The 17,294-nt window shown below is 54.5% G+C and overlaps 1 protein-coding gene across 1 annotated transcript in view; it reads left to right on the plus strand.

Moving 5' to 3' along the window:
* PRKCA (protein kinase C alpha) overlaps positions 1-17,294 on the plus strand; it is a 276,998-nt gene that overhangs the window by 237,115 nt on the left and 22,589 nt on the right. The window contains 5 exon segments of the mRNA XM_006776670.2: positions 5,382-5,516; positions 6,281-6,454; positions 8,533-8,624; positions 11,368-11,430; positions 12,308-12,446. Coding sequence (XP_006776733.1) covers positions 5,382-5,516; positions 6,281-6,454; positions 8,533-8,624; positions 11,368-11,430; positions 12,308-12,446 — 603 coding nt within the window.

Below are 17,294 nucleotides of genomic sequence, written 5' to 3' on the forward strand. Positions count from 1 at the left end.
GTAAGTGCTGCTCCCTGTGCTGTCTGGCCGGCAGGCAGCTTTTTCCAGGGCCTGTCAGCAAACTGCACCTCACGGAGCAGACTGGGTCATAATTTAATTCAAGTGCATTTCAGGTTCTTAATTGGGGCTGTTCTGATAAGTTAGCAATGAAATACAGAAGTTTTACTTAAATCTAATTGCAAATGAGGATGAATACACTGGAGAACTGCATGATCTAGGGCTGGGGTAGGCAAATTGGAGTCTGCCAGGCAAATTCTGGCTGCTGCCTGTTTGTAATTTAAGGTCTTACTGGGACATAGACATTCCCCTTCACTCATTCGTTCGCGTAGGACAACAGGGACAGTGCTTGGTTTGCAAAACCCCCAAAATTTATTACTTGTCCTTTCATATTTACCTACCTTCTGGCCAGGAGCCCAGGCAGGAGGACTGGTTTAGACACATCACTGAGCCCCCTTGGCCTCAGTCTCCTCCTCTGTAAAGTGGGCGGCCTCGCTTAGCTTATCTCCAACTTCCTCTCAGATACTAAAAGCTCCCTCACCCTGTGCTGTGGGTTAAAGACGACACCCCGGGTGGAGCAGCTCTTCGCACAGGGGCACGGTCCTCTGCAGGGAGATGCACGGCCCTGTTTCAAGGACGGATACAGAGGACATCGCATTCCGGTCTTCCTCCCCCGGCACGGCCACGCCCCTGTGCAGTGGCAGGCAGTGGAGCTAGTTCTCTAGGCCTGTGTCTCCACCTGCACCAAAGGCAGGTCCAACCTTCCCAAGGGCCCTCCTACGCTGACCGTCTGGTTCCGAGGAACTCCCCCCCTCCCCCAGCAGGTGCCAGCGGGAGAAAGAGGGATGCACTCTATGAAGTGCTGGTCACCTGTGAACCCACTCCAGGAGGAAACACAGGTGTTGCCACCGTTGTCCCTGGGCCCCGTGCCTCCAGGTCAGAGCTGTGGATTGGATCGCCCAACCTGAAAGAGAAGTCCTGTTAGAACTTCCAGTCATGAGATTAGAGACGAGACCCAAAAGGAACCAAGGTCCCGCCTTCAGGAGGGAGGCCGACCCTTGGGGTTTCCCCCTTTGACTCTGCAGGGTCAGGAGAAGAGATCTGGCCTCGTCCACCAGTCTTTGCACCACTAACCCTTTTCGCCCCGGAGTTTCCACATCAGGAATCTGTCCTGGGGAGACCAGGGGTGTCCATGTTCATCGGCAACAGTGATCGAAAACAGGAAAACCGGGGACAAGCGAGCTGTCCAACGGGAGGGGACTGGTTCAGTCAGCCGCAGGGAGCCCACAGCGGGGCATGTGCCGTCACCAGAGTGCTCATACATAAAAAGCCCACGTCACCTGAAGGGGAAAAGGGGCCACACACAACATAACTATCCTATATATGTCAGAGAAGGAAACATGAAAACGAGAATGAGAAGAAGAATATCCACCAACACGGTAATGATGATGTTCTCTGGGTGATAAAATGATGGCTATTTAAAACCATCTTCTCTTTTTCCTCATCCGTGCCTGTTAGGTTTTCTAAAATGAGCATCTGTTACGTATAACGAAAAGCAGCGTTGTGGTACAAATTACGTAAGGGCAACCATTCTTCCTTTCAAAACGCTTTCTATGAAAACGGACTGCCTTCCGCTGTGTCCCTTCACCCACTTGCTCTAAAAGTGTTTGAGGGCCCTGCCCCAGGCGCTCTGCTGGGCTCCGGCGCCACATCCGTGCACAGCGCAGATGAGCACCCTGCGTGCCTCCCGGCGCGGGGAGAAAGGAAAATATATATAACAGGTCGTGAGGAGGGACAGGGTGCCGCGCTGACCAGGGCGGGTGGGGAAGCTCAGGCTCAAAGCGTCGCCCGAGCAGAGATGGGAGCACGCCCTGGGCCTGCACGGGTCAGAGGAAGCACGGAGTGCGAAGGCCCTGGGCGACAAGCAGGCTCGGTGTGTTCCAGGAGATGAAACCTTAGCCAGCAACCAGCAGGCATTTTGTTCACCCAGGCGTGCTCCCCAGGAGGCCAGGATGGCCGTAAAGGAGCAGAATCTTAATCCGTTGCCCGGTGGCTGAGTAGGAGGTAACAGGCTCCGGGACTCATAGCCGGTTAGAGAGACACAGGCGCGGCTGCACTCCGTTAACGGAGCCACTGAAACACCTCCCGGATCCTTTGTGGTTGTCGGCTCCAGGAGCCACGTGACTTCCCTGAGCTAACGCTGCCGTGGCTGCAGGTGAACGGCTACCTTAGATGCAAGGCGCTGTGCTGAGGTCCCGGTTGTCCATGGCATCGCTGTTTCTGTTACCCATGGGGTGGCACCGAAACGCCATCCGCCTCCTATTGCTAGGGCTCTTGGGAAGAGCCCTGAACACAGAGCATTTTCATCGTTGGGAGGAAAGTTTAGAAGAAACCCACAGTATTCGTCTGCTCCTGTGGTTGGTCGCCGTTGGCCGTCCACCCTCGGGATCTTAGAAAGAAGCTTCCATTGTTCCCGGTTCCTCTCTCTACACTTTGCAGACATCTTTGATCAATACGTTCTTCCAAGCTGTGTTTTCTATTCGGCAAGAGGACACAGCATTGCCGGAGACATTCTCAGAATAGGTAGGAACGGACGCAGGGATAGTGGAATGGAGTTGAAGAGTCCAGCATTCTTCAGGGGGTCACCCAAAGGCTCTCTGGTCATAGGATGGACCTCTGGGAGACCTGGAATTCTTCGTCTCTGCATTCTCACGGTAATGACTCGTTGGGGTTAGGTTCCTACTGAAGAGTTCTGTCTCTTGGGCGCTGTCATATCAGTGGCTGGTGACTTAGGAATCCACACTTTCCCCGGGTCTTCATTCTGTCTTCCCACATCCCGCAGATAATACATCGTCATTATGCAAAACCCCAGCATTGCAGAGTAGCTATGGTATTAAGTGAAACCATTTGGAATTGCCATTACTGTCAGACAGACAGTCCCATCTCATCAGTTACATGGCCCAACCAAATAGAAAACGAACATCCCCCACAATCCGACCCCTCGTAGCGACCCGGCGTTGTAGTTTGGCGCATCCACCGCTCATGTTTAATTTGAAAAATCCCCCACAGTGAGCTGCAGAGCCTCTCGCAATCCAAACATGGGCTTTAAACGCACCCCCACGCCTCCACCCCACCTCCAAGAATCGAGGGGTGGAGGTGCCGTCCGGTTCACTTGTTGTGATGTACTTTACAGAGACAGCAGCACAGGAGTCCTTTAAGGTGGGCATGCCTTCGATGGCGGCAAACCGTTGTGACTTTTCAGGAATAACTGTTGTGTAAGAGGAGGTGTGTGTCAGTTATTAATGAGTGAGTTTCCTGATGGGAGAACACTGCTCATCCCCACAACCCCGACTTATTAAAATGGCAAAGGACATTTTAAAAGAGAAAAGAAAAACGGAAGCCATGGTACATAGTGCTGTAAAATAAAATGACTTCAACTACTGAAGATTTTGCATGCTTTTTTAAAAATTAGGCTAAAACCCAGCATGGCTTACTGGCCATGAGTTAGCCACTCAGAATCCAGGATTGTCCCGTTCCTTGGAAGGTGGCCTGGTAGCCTTAGGTCCAGTCTGGCACTAGGGAGACTGAGAGGCAAGGTTTGAGCTGGGTTTTGTGGGGATCGTGAGGGCCTGGCTCCGACGGGAAGAAGAACCGAAGACCCACGGCAGGAGCGAAGCTGGCGTGGCCGGGACAGAGGGCTGGGGCGTGGCAGGGGCTCCGGGCAGAGGCAGAGCCCAGCCAAGCGTCTGTCTCCTCGTCCTGTGTGAGGACTCAGCTTTTTCTCTCCGCCCCGTGGGAACCAGAGCCCTGGTTGGGTTACAGCCCCCACGTGCCTGGGCGAAAAGGCCCGTCTCAGTGTGGAGGCGCCCCCACCGCCCACGTGCCCCCTTCTCGGCCCTGGCATTGAAGAGTGTTGAAGGCGGGGGACGGTTAGGAGTGCCGGTGAGGCAGAACCCCTGGCCTGGCCCGGCCCATCGCAGCGTCCCCCTGAGTTACAGGTGTGCACGCTCCGCAGCTGCTTAGAGCACCCAGAGCAGCGAGTCCGCGGCATTTGGGTCTTTTCAGATGTTGCTGCGGACGGCACTCCTGATAACATAAACGTCATCTCTTTGTGCCTCTTTCTGATAACGTTTTCTTTTTGTAAATCAGAAGAGCATGATAGAGTGGCTTAGCCGGCGTTCTCCTCTCAAACTCGAACTTCCCGGTTAGTCATTTAAAGTTAGACACAACCCAGAAAGTCTCTCAACGTGGGACTGGCCCAGGGCAGCCACTGGGAGGACGGGCTGGTCCTGAGGTTGAGGGCGGCTCTGGTGGGACCCGAGTCCTGGCTTTCCTGGCAAGTCTGTCTTAAATGGCCTGCCATCCTCTGTCGGAGGGGAGGCCGTCTATGTGTCATGGCAGTGCAGGCTCTGTGGTTACAGAGCATCCGTGTTCCCTGCGGCCGCTAAGTCCACCTCCCACATATGCTGCCAACAGGGGTTGAGTTCAGCTGTACTCAATGCTTTTGACCTTAAAGCAGAAAAGTAGGGCCCATTTTGTTTTTTTCTACTCCCCCCACCCCGTGTTTTAATATCTCTGTTTAACTGGGCTGCTCAGCCCCTCTGAGCATGCATCCAGGCCATGAGGTTTGATCCTTATATAGACCGGGTTTTTTTTTATAAAATATGTTTTTATTGATTTCAGAGGGGAAGAGAGAGGGAGAGAGAGAAGCATCGATGATGAGAGAGAATCATCGATTGGCTGCCTCCTGCACGCCCCCTACCAGGGATCGAGCCCGCAACCCGAGCATGTAACCCATGTAGCCGGGAATCGAACAGTGACCTCTCGGTTTATGGATGGATGCTCAACCACTGAGCCCACCCACTGGGTGTTACTGTGCCTCTTAAAGGAGCAATGCATCATCCCCACAGCTTGCCATGGAGGTTCCTCTCCAGGGGTCGTGGTCTCCCTTTTGGCAGGGGTACGGTTTCCTTCTGCAGGGGAACCTTCTGTTGGAAAACCTACCAATAAGGAAAACATCAGCGCACAGTTTATTCCTTTCCTCACGTGGTAACTGTGTGAAGCCCCCCCTTCCCCAGCCGTTATGTCTGTATCCCGGGGTGAGACCCAGCCTGCCCTGGGCAGAACCCCTGACTTGGTCCTTGGTTAACCAGAGAGTTGTCTCTGCATAGGTCAGGGCGGCTTCTGGGCACTTGGCAAGTGTTGCCTTCCGGGTGAGTACAGCCAGTGAGTGGGAATAGGTATGTCTCCTCAGGCCCCTCGCCCCCCTTCTCGCCGCCTCCCCCCTACCCCCTCCCAGAGGCATCAAGCCTGGTCACAGTGTTCCCTGTCTGTCTTTTCCCGGGGAAGGAATGTCTGACTGTGTGTCCCTGTCTCTTGTTCAGAAAGCCAAGCTTGGCCCCGCTGGGAACAGAGCGTATGGCCCCTCGCCAGACAGGAGACTTTCCAACAACCTGGACCGCGTGAAGCTCACCGACTTCAATTTCCTCATGGTGCTGGGGAAGGGGAGTTTTGGAAAGGTAAGAAGGAGGGCCTGGCCCCTGCCGCAGCCAGGCCTTCGTCCCGCGTGCCGGGTCAGCTCGTTCCTCCTGGCGCTTCCGGAGCAGCCTTGCAGGTTCCCCTGCTCCCTGTCCCTGCGTCTCAAGTGCTTCCCACCTTATTTCATTACAAACAACTACATCAGAGGGTCGCCATGCAGCACCGTGCATCTCGGTGCTCGGAGCAGAGTGGGTGCTCCACGGTGTTGGCCGAGTGAATAGCTTTCACGCCTGGAAATTAAGCGTTGACTTGTAGTAAGTGAATGGAATTATTATGAGATACCGAGCTGGGTGTCTTCAGCCTGTGTGTCCGCATTTGGCTTTTCTGGCCCCAAATCTCACCCTACCTGCAGGAGCTCATTGCTGCCCTGCCTGCTTCTTTGTCTTGGTTCCTGGCTCATGAGAAGCTTATGAAAGTCAGTCCCTTTTTGCCCTCAGGCTGCTCTCTGGAAATGCACAGTCCCACCCCAACGCTGATAATGTCATGTATTCCTATTAGCAGCCGCAACAGCGCCATCGTGTGGCGACAGCCTGCACAGGGTGCAAATCTGGCCGCCTTAAAAGAAACGGCCACATGCGGGAGGGATTTAATTGGCAGTGACCTGCGATGTTTCATAGTTTGCACATCAAGTGGAGCGTTATGAATGCTTTCACGTCACACGCGTCCATCATTGCACACACTGTCTCACCGACTGGGCTGCCCCCTGCCCCCAGCCGGTCTCAGGCGGCCCCTCCTCTGCTCTCAGGTGATGCTGGCGGACAGGAAGGGCACAGAAGAACTCTACGCCATCAAGATCCTGAAGAAGGATGTGGTGATCCAGGACGACGACGTGGAGTGCACCATGGTGGAGAAGCGCGTGCTGGCCCTGCTGGACAAGCCCCCGTTCCTGACGCAGCTGCACTCCTGCTTCCAGACGGTGGTAAGGACCCTGCACACCGCGTGCTTGGGCCGCCCCGAGCCCACGCACCATCCTACCCACCTTACTTTGCAGAGAAGGTTGGAGACCGCTCAGCCCTGAGCCTTCTCCGCCCGGCAGAGGCAACCGGGGACAGCCCCTCTGCCTGGTGCCGCGGTCAGTTCGGAGCATCCCCTCCCGGTGGGGTGCCCTACTTAGAGACTTGGCATTCGTTCCATTTAATTCAGCAAACATTTGCATCAAAGGTTTTCTTCCTGCCAGGCAATGTGCTGGGACTTCAAGATGGAGCAACAATAAGATAACTCAGAGTGCTGGCTCGGTAGCAGGCCAGCCAGCCAGCTGCCCAGCGTTGCCTGGGGACCTTTGGAGGCTCGGTTTTGTAAAAGAGTGTGTTCCTTTTCAGTGCACACAGCAGGGGTGGGCAATCTGGCCTGTACTGTTCAGCCTATGAGCTCTAAGAAAGGTTTAAGAAGCAATAAGAATTCTATTTCGTGCCATGTAAAAGGTAGATGGAGTTCAGGTGTCAGCGCCATGAGAAGGTGTCTTGGAGCACAACCAGGCCCAGACAGTCACTGTCGTCAGTGGCCGCCTTCCTGCTACGAAGGCAGAGTTGGGTAGTGGCAAAACACGCACACAACCTACAGTATTGACTGTCTGGCCCTTTAAGGAGAAAGTTTGCTAAGCCCTGTCCTAGGCAGAGGACAGAGAATATTCCGGAGCACTAATCAGCTAGTGGCGGACCCGGGCCCTGGTGTGGTGCTTGCAGGTGGCCTGCAAGAAATAGGAACTCGGAGGTGGCTTCCAGTGCAGCATCCCCACTGCTCAGCCACTCTCCTCGCTAAGATAGGGCTCAATCATCAGTCATTGTAATGTTACTGTGGTGGTTACAACTCCCTCAGCCAGAAATTGACTTTCTGTTTCCTGTCTCCCTTTAAAAATCTGTCGGGAGGCGCCCCCTTAAAGCTCTTGGATTTTAAAATCTCACAATGGCAGTGCAGCCGCACAAGATCAGACGTGGGGTGCAGAGCCAGGCGCGGCCATCATGTGCCCGCCTCGCGCTAGGGCCCGGGCGGGCAGCTCCCCGCTCCCAGCAGCATCCGAGTAGCACTGAGGAGAGAGAGACAATGTGCGAGGAAGGGAGAGCCGCGTCTTGAATCCCAGCCCGGATCCTGTAACCCTGGTTACGCTGATTAAGCTCCAGAACGCTACAAAGCAGAGAAATAAAGATTAAATTAAAGTTCATAACGGCGAGGCTGGAGAAGGAAGCTCCCGGAGCCGTTTCCTGCCTGGTGGCAGCAGCTTCATCATTTCTCCTTCCCTGGGCAACACTTCAGTGTTTCATAACCTCTGAAATGGTGATGTTTTCTAGAAGGGAACAGAGGCCAGCTGTCAGCTGGGCGTGCTGTCCCTGCGACCCCCACTCCATCTCCCCTCTGTCCCAGCACACTGCCCTCAGACGTATGCACATTTATTTGGTTCTATGATGTGTGCCCTTCCTGGGGCCAGTGCTTAGCATACCAGTAAGAGGGGACATCAGAACCACATGGGCATATTATGGATGCCAAAGTGCTTTTGATTCGCCCCTCCATGCGGTCCCCTCCCCCACAGTAAATGTGGTTGAGCATTTGTAATGCATACGCCCAACCTGACTCTCCGGGTTTGTGTTCAGAAGCACCCAGCTAAATATATGACTGCATTGCTCTTGCATGCCTCTTAGTGCAAAGCAGAAACACTGGTTGAAACTAAATAATTGGCCCCTATGGATTCCTCAGTCGTCCCTAACGTAGGACAGTGTTCTGTGTGTGGGAGCAAAGGGTAGACCATTTGAGGCCATGACTGTCACAGGGAGCATACGTGACCAGAGGGGCCGTGACATCCGAGTTAGGTACTGACCACCTCCCCAGGGTCCTCACGCAGTAGGTCCGTGACTTACTCTTCACTTGGGAAGAGACGTGTCGAAGGGCGGCCCTGAGCGGACTGTCAGCGTGGCCCATGCTTCCCTAAGAGAAAACCACGCCGGTCTGGGAAGCGTGAGGGGCGCCTTCCCCCGACTCAGCTCACCTGTCGCACTTGGCCTTCAGGATCGGCTGTACTTCGTCATGGAATACGTCAACGGCGGGGACCTCATGTACCACATCCAGCAAGTAGGAAAATTTAAGGAGCCACAAGCAGTGTGAGTATTTTGTTTAAGTCCCTTAGTTTAGACACACAGCAGCCCCAGCTGGGAGCTCCTGGCTGAGTGAGATGCAGGTGGGCTCTGCTCAGTTCAGGGGAGGGAGGGCTGTCACTTCGGGGGTGGGGGGGAGGTTTATTGGCGGGGTCCATCTCCGTGTGTCCTAAGGAGAGGGTTATGTGCTTCTTGTAAGTGGGGATGCGAGCGCCGTCCGCCCTTGTTCGTTGGCTCAGCCCCTCTGCCCCTCAGTTACTGGACTTGTGGTCATGTGCACCCACCACGCCCCAGGCAGCGGGCCGGTGAAGGCATGAGTGGCCCCTGCCCTGGGAGCTCACCCTCTGGCCGGAGTGGGGGGACTCACTCGACAATTTTAACGCGTTGCCATAACATTAAAGGTGGCCCAGGACACCATGCAAACCCCCAAAATGCGGGGGGTGAGGGAAGAGCATCCTGGGGATTGCCCATCCCAGAGGCTCAGGATGTGGAGGGGCAGTGGAGGGGGTACTCGGGTGACACGCCCAGTGGGTGCCAGGCCAGGGGATGGGAAGGTAGGTGTCACCACCAAGAGGGGGAGATGGGAGGGCGGTGTGGCTGGTGAAATCTATGGAGAGCAGAGAACAAAGTGGAGGGACTCGTGTGTTTGAGAAGTCTCTGGAGGAAGAGAACCAGACGTGGCGACTGTGGGGGTGAGCAGAGAGAAGCCTCTTCGTGTGACGCCCCATTTGGCGGGGGGGTGGAGGGGGCGTGTGGGCAGCCAGCCAGGAGGAGGGGGTTAGGGGGGAATCGGGAGCTCCGTTGGAAGGTTTCATTGGGACGCGCCTGGGATGCCGGGATGCGCATCAGCCACGTGGGAGAGAGACCGGCTCCAGGGAAAGATGGAGAGGATTCTGACCAGAGGACAGGCGTGGGTGCCTGAGAAGGCATCCCCCTTCTCTGGGGCCAGGAAGCCCCAGGCAGCACAGGGAGCAAAGCTGAACACACAGCACTTCCTTCCCCTCCACGGGGACGCCGGCGGCATGTGTCCCGAGGGGTCCCGTCTGCACGTGTTCATGGGACTCTGGCTGACGTTCATGGGAGAGTTGAGTTGGAGACGCTGGCCTGTGTGCAGGGCCTGCCCCGGGGAAGGTGGTGCAGGCCGCGGGGGAAGTCCGCTAGCAAGCGTAGAAAACGTGGAGGCGAGTTTCATTCTCCTCCGTTTTCAGAAACGCCTGCCCTTATGCCCTCGCTCGTGCTGTCCGTCAGAAAGCCTGGGCATGCTCGGATTGCCAAGTGAGGCTGAGCTAAAGAGCATGGCACGGAATAGCCACCCTGTGTTATAAAGTGACAGAGAGGGCCAGTCCCCTTTCATTGTATTTGTGTTGCCAGGAAGGTTTTATTTTTAAAAAGATAGAAAAGCCCGAAGAATATTGTCCAAGCCGCCGATAATCCATCTCTTATTTCTCTCGGATCTCTCCCCTCTCCCACCAGCCTCCCTCCCCCACCATACACACACACACACACACACACACACACACACACACACACACACACGTGAGGGGTTTGGTCCTTGTGGTTGGGTTTTCTCGGCTCACGCAGACATCTGTGCTCACCTAGGCCTCCTGGGTCGATGTGCGCACAGGCAGTTCTGTGGCTCCTCAGACTTCAGAGCTTCCTGAATACGATACCAATTTAAAACATCTCTCAGCGTTTATCCTGCGTGTTAGACAGGCACCTACGAATGATCCTGAAGTGACGGCAGCCGCTGCTTTCTATTATGAATTATTTAGACGGGTAAACTCGGGCATGAGTCGGCGTGTGTCCCACTTATCCCGGCGCTTGGGGTAGAGGTGGGGGTGAGGAATCCAGCTCAGGAGCTCACCACACACTCCGCTTCGTCTTCCAGGAATAACCGTGTGTTTAACACTGATGTATTCTGTTCACGAGGAGAAACGTGGAAATCGGCTCTGCCGCAGTCCCCATCGGCTCTGGCAAAGAGCAGTCTAACAGCCACTCTTTTAAAAAATATATATATTGATTGGTTTTAGAGAAAGGAAGGGAGAGGGCAAGAGAGAACCATCAATGATGAGAGAGAATCATGGGTCAGCTGCCTCCTGCACGCCCCCTACTGGGGATTGAGCCCACAACCCAGGCATGTGCCCTGAATGGAATCGAAACCCTGACCCCCTGGTTCCTGGGTTGCCACTCAACCATTAAGTCATACCAGCTGGACTAACAGCTGCTCTTTAAGAGATTGTATTAGGGCCCAGCCGGTGTGGCTCAGTGGTTAAGTGTCAACCCAGGAACCGGGAGGTCAGGGTTCGATTCCTGGGCAGGGCGCATGCCCGGTTCCTAGCTCAATCTTCAGAGTAGGGTGTGCAGGAAGCAGCCGATCCATGATTCTCTCTCATCATTGATGTTTCTCTCTCTCTCCCTCTCTGAAATAAATAAAAAATATATTTAAAAAAATTTTTTTGAACAAAGATTGTAGTCGGAAATTCTCTTATAAGTTACCTGCCCACCTGCCCCAGACGAGAAGTGCTTGTTTCTGGGCAGGAGCTAAACCCATCTGGTTGGTTTTATTAGCTGTGTCATCTGTAGGGGCAATTGGAGCGATGAACAGCAGAGGGAGGGGCGGGGGGCTGGAAAAGCAGGCGTGGGGTGACGCTATCTGTGACAATCTCACTTCCCCGGCGCCGGGACTGGGTGGGACAGGGACCAAGTCTCCTGGAGTCCAGAGGAGCCTGACCAGCTTTTCCTCTCGCAGATTCTATGCAGCAGAGATTTCCATCGGCCTATTCTTCCTTCATAAACGAGGAATCATTTACAGGTGCGTGGCGAAACTCCCCCACCCTCCGTGCAGTTGAGCATTTGGCTGGACCCCTGGGTCTCTGTGGGCGTGTAATTCTGGGATGGGGACTTTGTGGAGTCCATGACCCCCCAGGCAACAGATCCCTGCTGGGACCCTCCGGGCGATCGGAACCACCTTCTGTTCTCAGGACCTCACGTACTCGTCTCCTTTCTGCTTCCCACAAGAAAACGTGCTTTTCTTTCCACCGACCACTCCCCCTCTGCCTTGGATGCGGGAGGAAGGTCAGAGGGCGATGGAAACAGGATTTCTGTGAGACGCTCAGCTGGATGAGGACATGGGGAAGAGGGGAGAGGCCAGGGAAACGCTCCTGAGTTAAATCCTTCCGGCTGTCAGCTGTTGCGAAGGTCTGGTGCCAAAGGGAGAAGAATGTCTTCCAGCATTGCGTGGAGAGAGATGGAAAGGGCCTGTGGTCCGAGGCAGGAGAGGGGGGACACGGTTGGGACCTGTCGGGTGGTGCTGTACCTGCGGTCTGCACACCTGGGTCAGACCCCTCTGCGTGGGATGCAACTAAATTGGACGACTGGCCTGTCCCAGATCTGCTAACTCGGAGTCTCTGGTGATTCCCTCGTGCAGCCAATGGTTGGGGACAAACTAGTTTGGCCATTTAGTCGTTCATTTAACACCCATCCATTAAGAACTTGCTGTGTCCTGGGCACTGTGTGTATTAGGCACTGGAGATGAAAAAATAGTAGTTTCTGGTCCCGACTCCCCTGGTACTTGTAGTTCATGTGCCATTGAGGCGGCAGCTCGTCAGAGATGCACCTCAGTAGCTGCAGAGCGAACCGTGCTCCGCACGCGGTGGGCAGGGCACTGACACTATGCCCCTTCCCCACAGGGACCTGAAGTTAGACAACGTCATGCTGGACTCGGAGGGGCACATCAAGATCGCCGACTTCGGGATGTGCAAGGAGCACATGATGGACGGCGTCACGACCAGAACCTTCTGTGGGACCCCAGATTACATCGCCCCGGAGGTAGGGACCCCCATTCTCCTGTTTCCTAGACCAGCGCCTTCACACTGCAGCCACTGCTCCCTCCTGGGGTGCGGAGCCGTCCTCAAGTCACTGTGTGGGCCTGTGACAGCAAAACAGGAAGTAGAGACACGCACGCGCGTGCCACCTAGTCGGTGCACGCCTTGTTTTTTGAATCTTTGCTCTACTGTGTGCACAGGTAAGCCAGTTGCACAGTTTCGTGGTCACGGTCCAAACAACTTAAGAAGCTGGGCAGGGAAGGAGGGCTCTGGCTTGTTAGCATGTTCTTCGTGGGGAAACTGGGTGAGAAGCTGGTTCCGGCCCTGGCTTTTTTGCGAAATCGGAGTGATTAGTGCTTAAAGGGCCCGTGGGCACTGACCGTGTGTTTATTCTGGGATGAACGCACCGTGTGGCTCTGAGCAGAGGGGCTCTGAGGTCTGTGTGCTGACAGCCGAGGCCGCGCTGCTTTTCTTCGTGATGCTGCGTGAGGAGTGCTTTCTTCCTGGGCCGTACCCAGGCGCCGTGCAGCCAGCTGTGCCCACACACAGCCCGCGGTGGACCGTCACTTCCCGCTTCCCGGCGAGCTCCCGCAGCTGCAAGCGGGTGGTTCAGAGTCAGGCCAGCCCTGGGCTTTCCGTGGCAGCTGGTGATGGCTTTATGGTATTTAGTCAACACATCGTCCGAGTATTTCTCTCAGAGGCAGTCGGGACAGTGGGAGTGACATGAGCATAGAAGTCAGTCCCCGGTGAGCTTCCGTCCTGACTCTTATGTACAGGCTGTGGGACCTCGGGCCAGCTCCTTGCCCTCTCGGAACCCGTTTCCGCAGGGCGAGCTGGGAGAATGGTAAGTTCCGTGCAGCATTGCTGTCAGGACTCCAGTGCCTAACACGATGCTTGGCACCTAGTCAACCCCCAGGAGTGGCCATTATTACGGAAGGGAAACTGATGCATATCCCTTTGTTAAGGGCTTCTTGTTGGTTATATTCCTAGAGCATGTGGAAACATAGAGTTAGACTATATTTTTAGAAACTTAAACTCTGAATTACATGGGCAAAGGCATTATGTTATCTTGATGAGTAATTTATTGGGATTTTTCTCCCAAAAGAGCTCACACATTAGTATCCCCAGGCATAACATGAGCTTAAATAGCCCTATTTTCAAACATGAATAGCGAGATCTTACAGTAGAAATACCCCACCACCCCACCCCCGGGCCATGTCATGCTAGGAACCTGGGAACAAGCTTTCAGACGGAGGGATCCTGAGGACACCTGGCAGAGAGAGGGATGCTGGGAACACGCCCTCAGAGAGAGGGATGCTGGGAACACGCCCTACAGCAGTGATGGCGAACCTTTTGATCTCGGCATGTCAGCATTTTGAAAAACCCTAACTTAACTCTGGTGCCGTGTCACATATAGAAATTTTTTGATATTTGCAACCATAGTAAAACAAAGATTTATATTTTTGATATTTATTTGATATATTTAAATGCCATTTAACAAAGAAACATCAACCAAAACAATGAGTTCGCGTGTCACCTCTGAGACGCGTGTCATAGGTTTGCCATCACTGCCCCAGAGAGAGAGGGATGCTGGGAATGTGCCCTCAGAGAGAGGGATGCTGGGAACACGTCCTCAGAGGGGGATGCTAAGAAAACCAACTTTGGGCCTTGCAATCCCCGGAAGATAGCACGGGCTGGCCCAAGCACCCTCCGTTTCCGCAAGCCTCATTCCTCTCCTTGTACTCACCGCACAGCAAGAACAAAGAAAGCCCTGTGTTCATCGAGTGTCTGCTACGTGCCAGACACCTTACGTGCTCTCCCTCCAATCCCATACCCAGCCCTGTAAGGGACGAAACATCAGGCCCCGGTCGCAGGGCAGGCGCCTGCAGGGTCAGGAATGGTCTGAGGCCACCTTACTAGGAGATGCTGGAGTCAGGCGTCCACCCCTGGACCGCCTCCAGGCCTTTGCACGCCCACCACACTAAATGCTGCTCACACCGCAGGGAGTCACGTGTTCAGAGAGCACTGCGCATGCTTTCCTGGGCGAGCGGTGCCACCAGGGTGCAGGGCGATATCAGACGAGGGCCCTGACCTCAGAGTGCTTACAGCTTAGGGGAGGGGAGCCCCGTGCAGACAGCAGGAACCGAGATAGGTTTAGGTTCCAATCAGCCTTCATTGAGAACTGAGCGGTGCTGGTCTGGGAGCTCAATCCATAGTGGCTGGAGGTTGTTGCCCCTTCGGCCAGCGTTTTCCTCCTAAAGGCCCCCAGGGGTCATTGTGGGGTGGAGAAAGACCATCTAGGGTCGAGGTTTCTGAATTGGGTCAAAGGTTAACATTCTCCTGTCCTCTGTGTAAATCGTCCTGTCAGGTGGAGGCAAAATAATTATCTTAGATGGCATTTCCCTTAATAGGCAAAGCAGAGGCTTAAATAGTTATGGCTGTTTGTTCAGAAACCTTGAAATGGATTAGACCATAGCATCTCCTCAACCGGGAAGAGGAGCTACGGCGGAAAAGGTCGCCAACAGGTGTGATTTTGGAGTTGAGATGGTCGCCCGCGTAAGGGGCGCTAATCAGAAAGTAATACCTGGCCATGCCCATGTGTTCAGTGGTTAGAGTACCGGCCACACCCTAAAGGGTCTCAGGTCCAGTTCCTGGGCAAGGGCGACTACCTGGATTTCAGGTTCTATCCCGGCCCTTATCAGGGCACATCCGGGAGGCAACCAATCTCTCTCTCTCGCTCTCTCTCTCTCTCTCTCTCTCTCTCTCTCTCTCTCTCTCTCTCTCTCTCTCTCTCTCCTTCTCTCTCTCTCTTCTCCCTCCCGCCCATTGTAAAAATCAATGGAAAAAATAACCTCAGGTGAAGAATAACAATAAAAGCCCAAGTGATTCCTGAAGCCAACTTGAAGTCCACCCTTTGCTTTGACCTGGAAAGAATTCTCCGGGTCAGTGAGAGTCCTTGACAAGGCCACACAGACACTCTCTCTGGACTTCATCCCCCACCAGAAAGTTAGTGATGTGGGTGTCTGAGAGCCAGCGCTCAGATGTGATAGCCCATCTTTTCTTTGACATCCTTTAGGCCAAGTTGCACATGTGGCCAAGTTCCAGATGTGACCCAAGTTGCACATTCCTCCACCTGAACTGCAGTCAGAGCCCTGAGTCAGGGACGGTCCCCGGCACCTGTAATGCGGTCCGTGACTTGGGATCTCACTGCAGCTGTTAAGACCAAGCAGGTCCCTCAGAAGCCAAGGGTGAACCAGCAACACTAAGTCCCTCTCCCTCACGTGCATCCATTAGTCGGGTGTTTAGCAAGTGCCTACTAAGTGCCTGGGCACGCTGGGCAGGAAAGGAGAGCCCAGAGGGACCTGGGAGGAGGCTGGGGCTGGGGGCAGTTAGAAATACTGTCCGGGTTTAGAGACACGTGGGTTTAGAGACACGTGGGTTTAGAGACGTGGCGAGACAGTATTCCCCTTGCCAAGAACAGGTGGCACCTCCAACACGGCTGAAATGGCCAGGAGACGTCTGCGGGCACCTTCCTTGCTGAGCCCCGCCCCCGGGTCTGGAACCCCGCCCCCGGATCTGGAGCCCCGCCCTTCAGGCAGATGCCTTTGGGACTGCTGGATGTGGCATGCTGCCTGCCAAGGTGTGGCTGTGGCACAGGAGACCCGGAGCAGAGCTGCAGGCTCGGAAGCTGCTGTTGTAAGGGTGGTTCCCAAGGCTGCCAGGGGCTGAGGCAGATGGCAGAGGACAGAGTGCAGAGGACAGCCAGGGACCCTGAGTGCCCGAAGGTTGGCGAGACATCAGCCCGGGTCCCCCAGACAGCCAAGGTGCCCCCAGGGTTGGCATCCCAAGACCTTTCCTGGCCGTGGGGGAAAGGGTTGTAGAGAGGGACAGAGGATAAAAGGAGTAAAAGTTAAATGAGAAACAGACTCAGGCAGTAAATTACTTGGCAGACGGAGAAGAGCAGGGAAATGAGGTGGAGAGAGGCCAGGCGGCTCCAGCCACCCTGGGATCCGCACCTCTAAATCACGGCCCCACACACCCCACACACACCCGCACGGGCGCGAGCCAAGAAAGCACTGATTGAAGAAAGAGATGATAAACCGAAGGGCGCCTGTCTTTCTGTCAAAGGCCAGTTTCCTCCATGGAGGTCCGAGCCAGTGACTCCACTTCGCAAGAGAAATGAAGCAGCACCCACCCGCCCAGAAATACTTAAAGGGCCGAGGCCAGGCTTTTCCTTGGGTTCCTCTTTAAATTGTGTAACTCTCCCCAGGTCTTTTCAAGGAATTGTGCCGAGTGCATCAGCTCGTATACTCAGTTGTCTGCTTGCACTCTTTTTTTTTTTTTTAATATATTTTATTGATTTTTTTACAGAGAGGAAGGGAGAGAGATAGAGAGTTAGAAACATCGATGAGAGAGAAACATCGATCAGCCGCCTCCTGCACACCCCCTACTGGTGATGTGCCCGCAACCAAGGTACATGCCCTTGACGGGAATCGAACCTGGGACCTTTCAGTCTGCAGGCTGACGCTCTATCCACTGAGCCAAACCGGTTTTGGCTGCTTGCAGCTCTTTAACTGCCTCCCAGCTGGGCCTCATCTGGACACCTCCAAACCCCAAACAAAGAAGAGGAATCTGCAAATCTCCCTGTAACTCCTGCTGGGTAGCCTTAGGCAGAGGCTAAATTAGCACCTCCTTAGAGATTCAAGAGCCAGTGTACCAAGTGGTCAGAGTGGGATCAACCAGATTACAACTCCTCAGATCCATAAGGGACACACTCAGGGAGCAGACTCAGTGAGCACCAAAGCCCCACTGACGCAAGTCTTGCCCCATAAGGGTGTCTTCAGCACAGCAG

This window comes from Myotis davidii, unplaced genomic scaffold, assembly GCF_000327345.1.
Source record: "Myotis davidii unplaced genomic scaffold, ASM32734v1 scaffold69, whole genome shotgun sequence".
Taxonomy (NCBI): Eukaryota; Metazoa; Chordata; class Mammalia; order Chiroptera; family Vespertilionidae; genus Myotis; species Myotis davidii.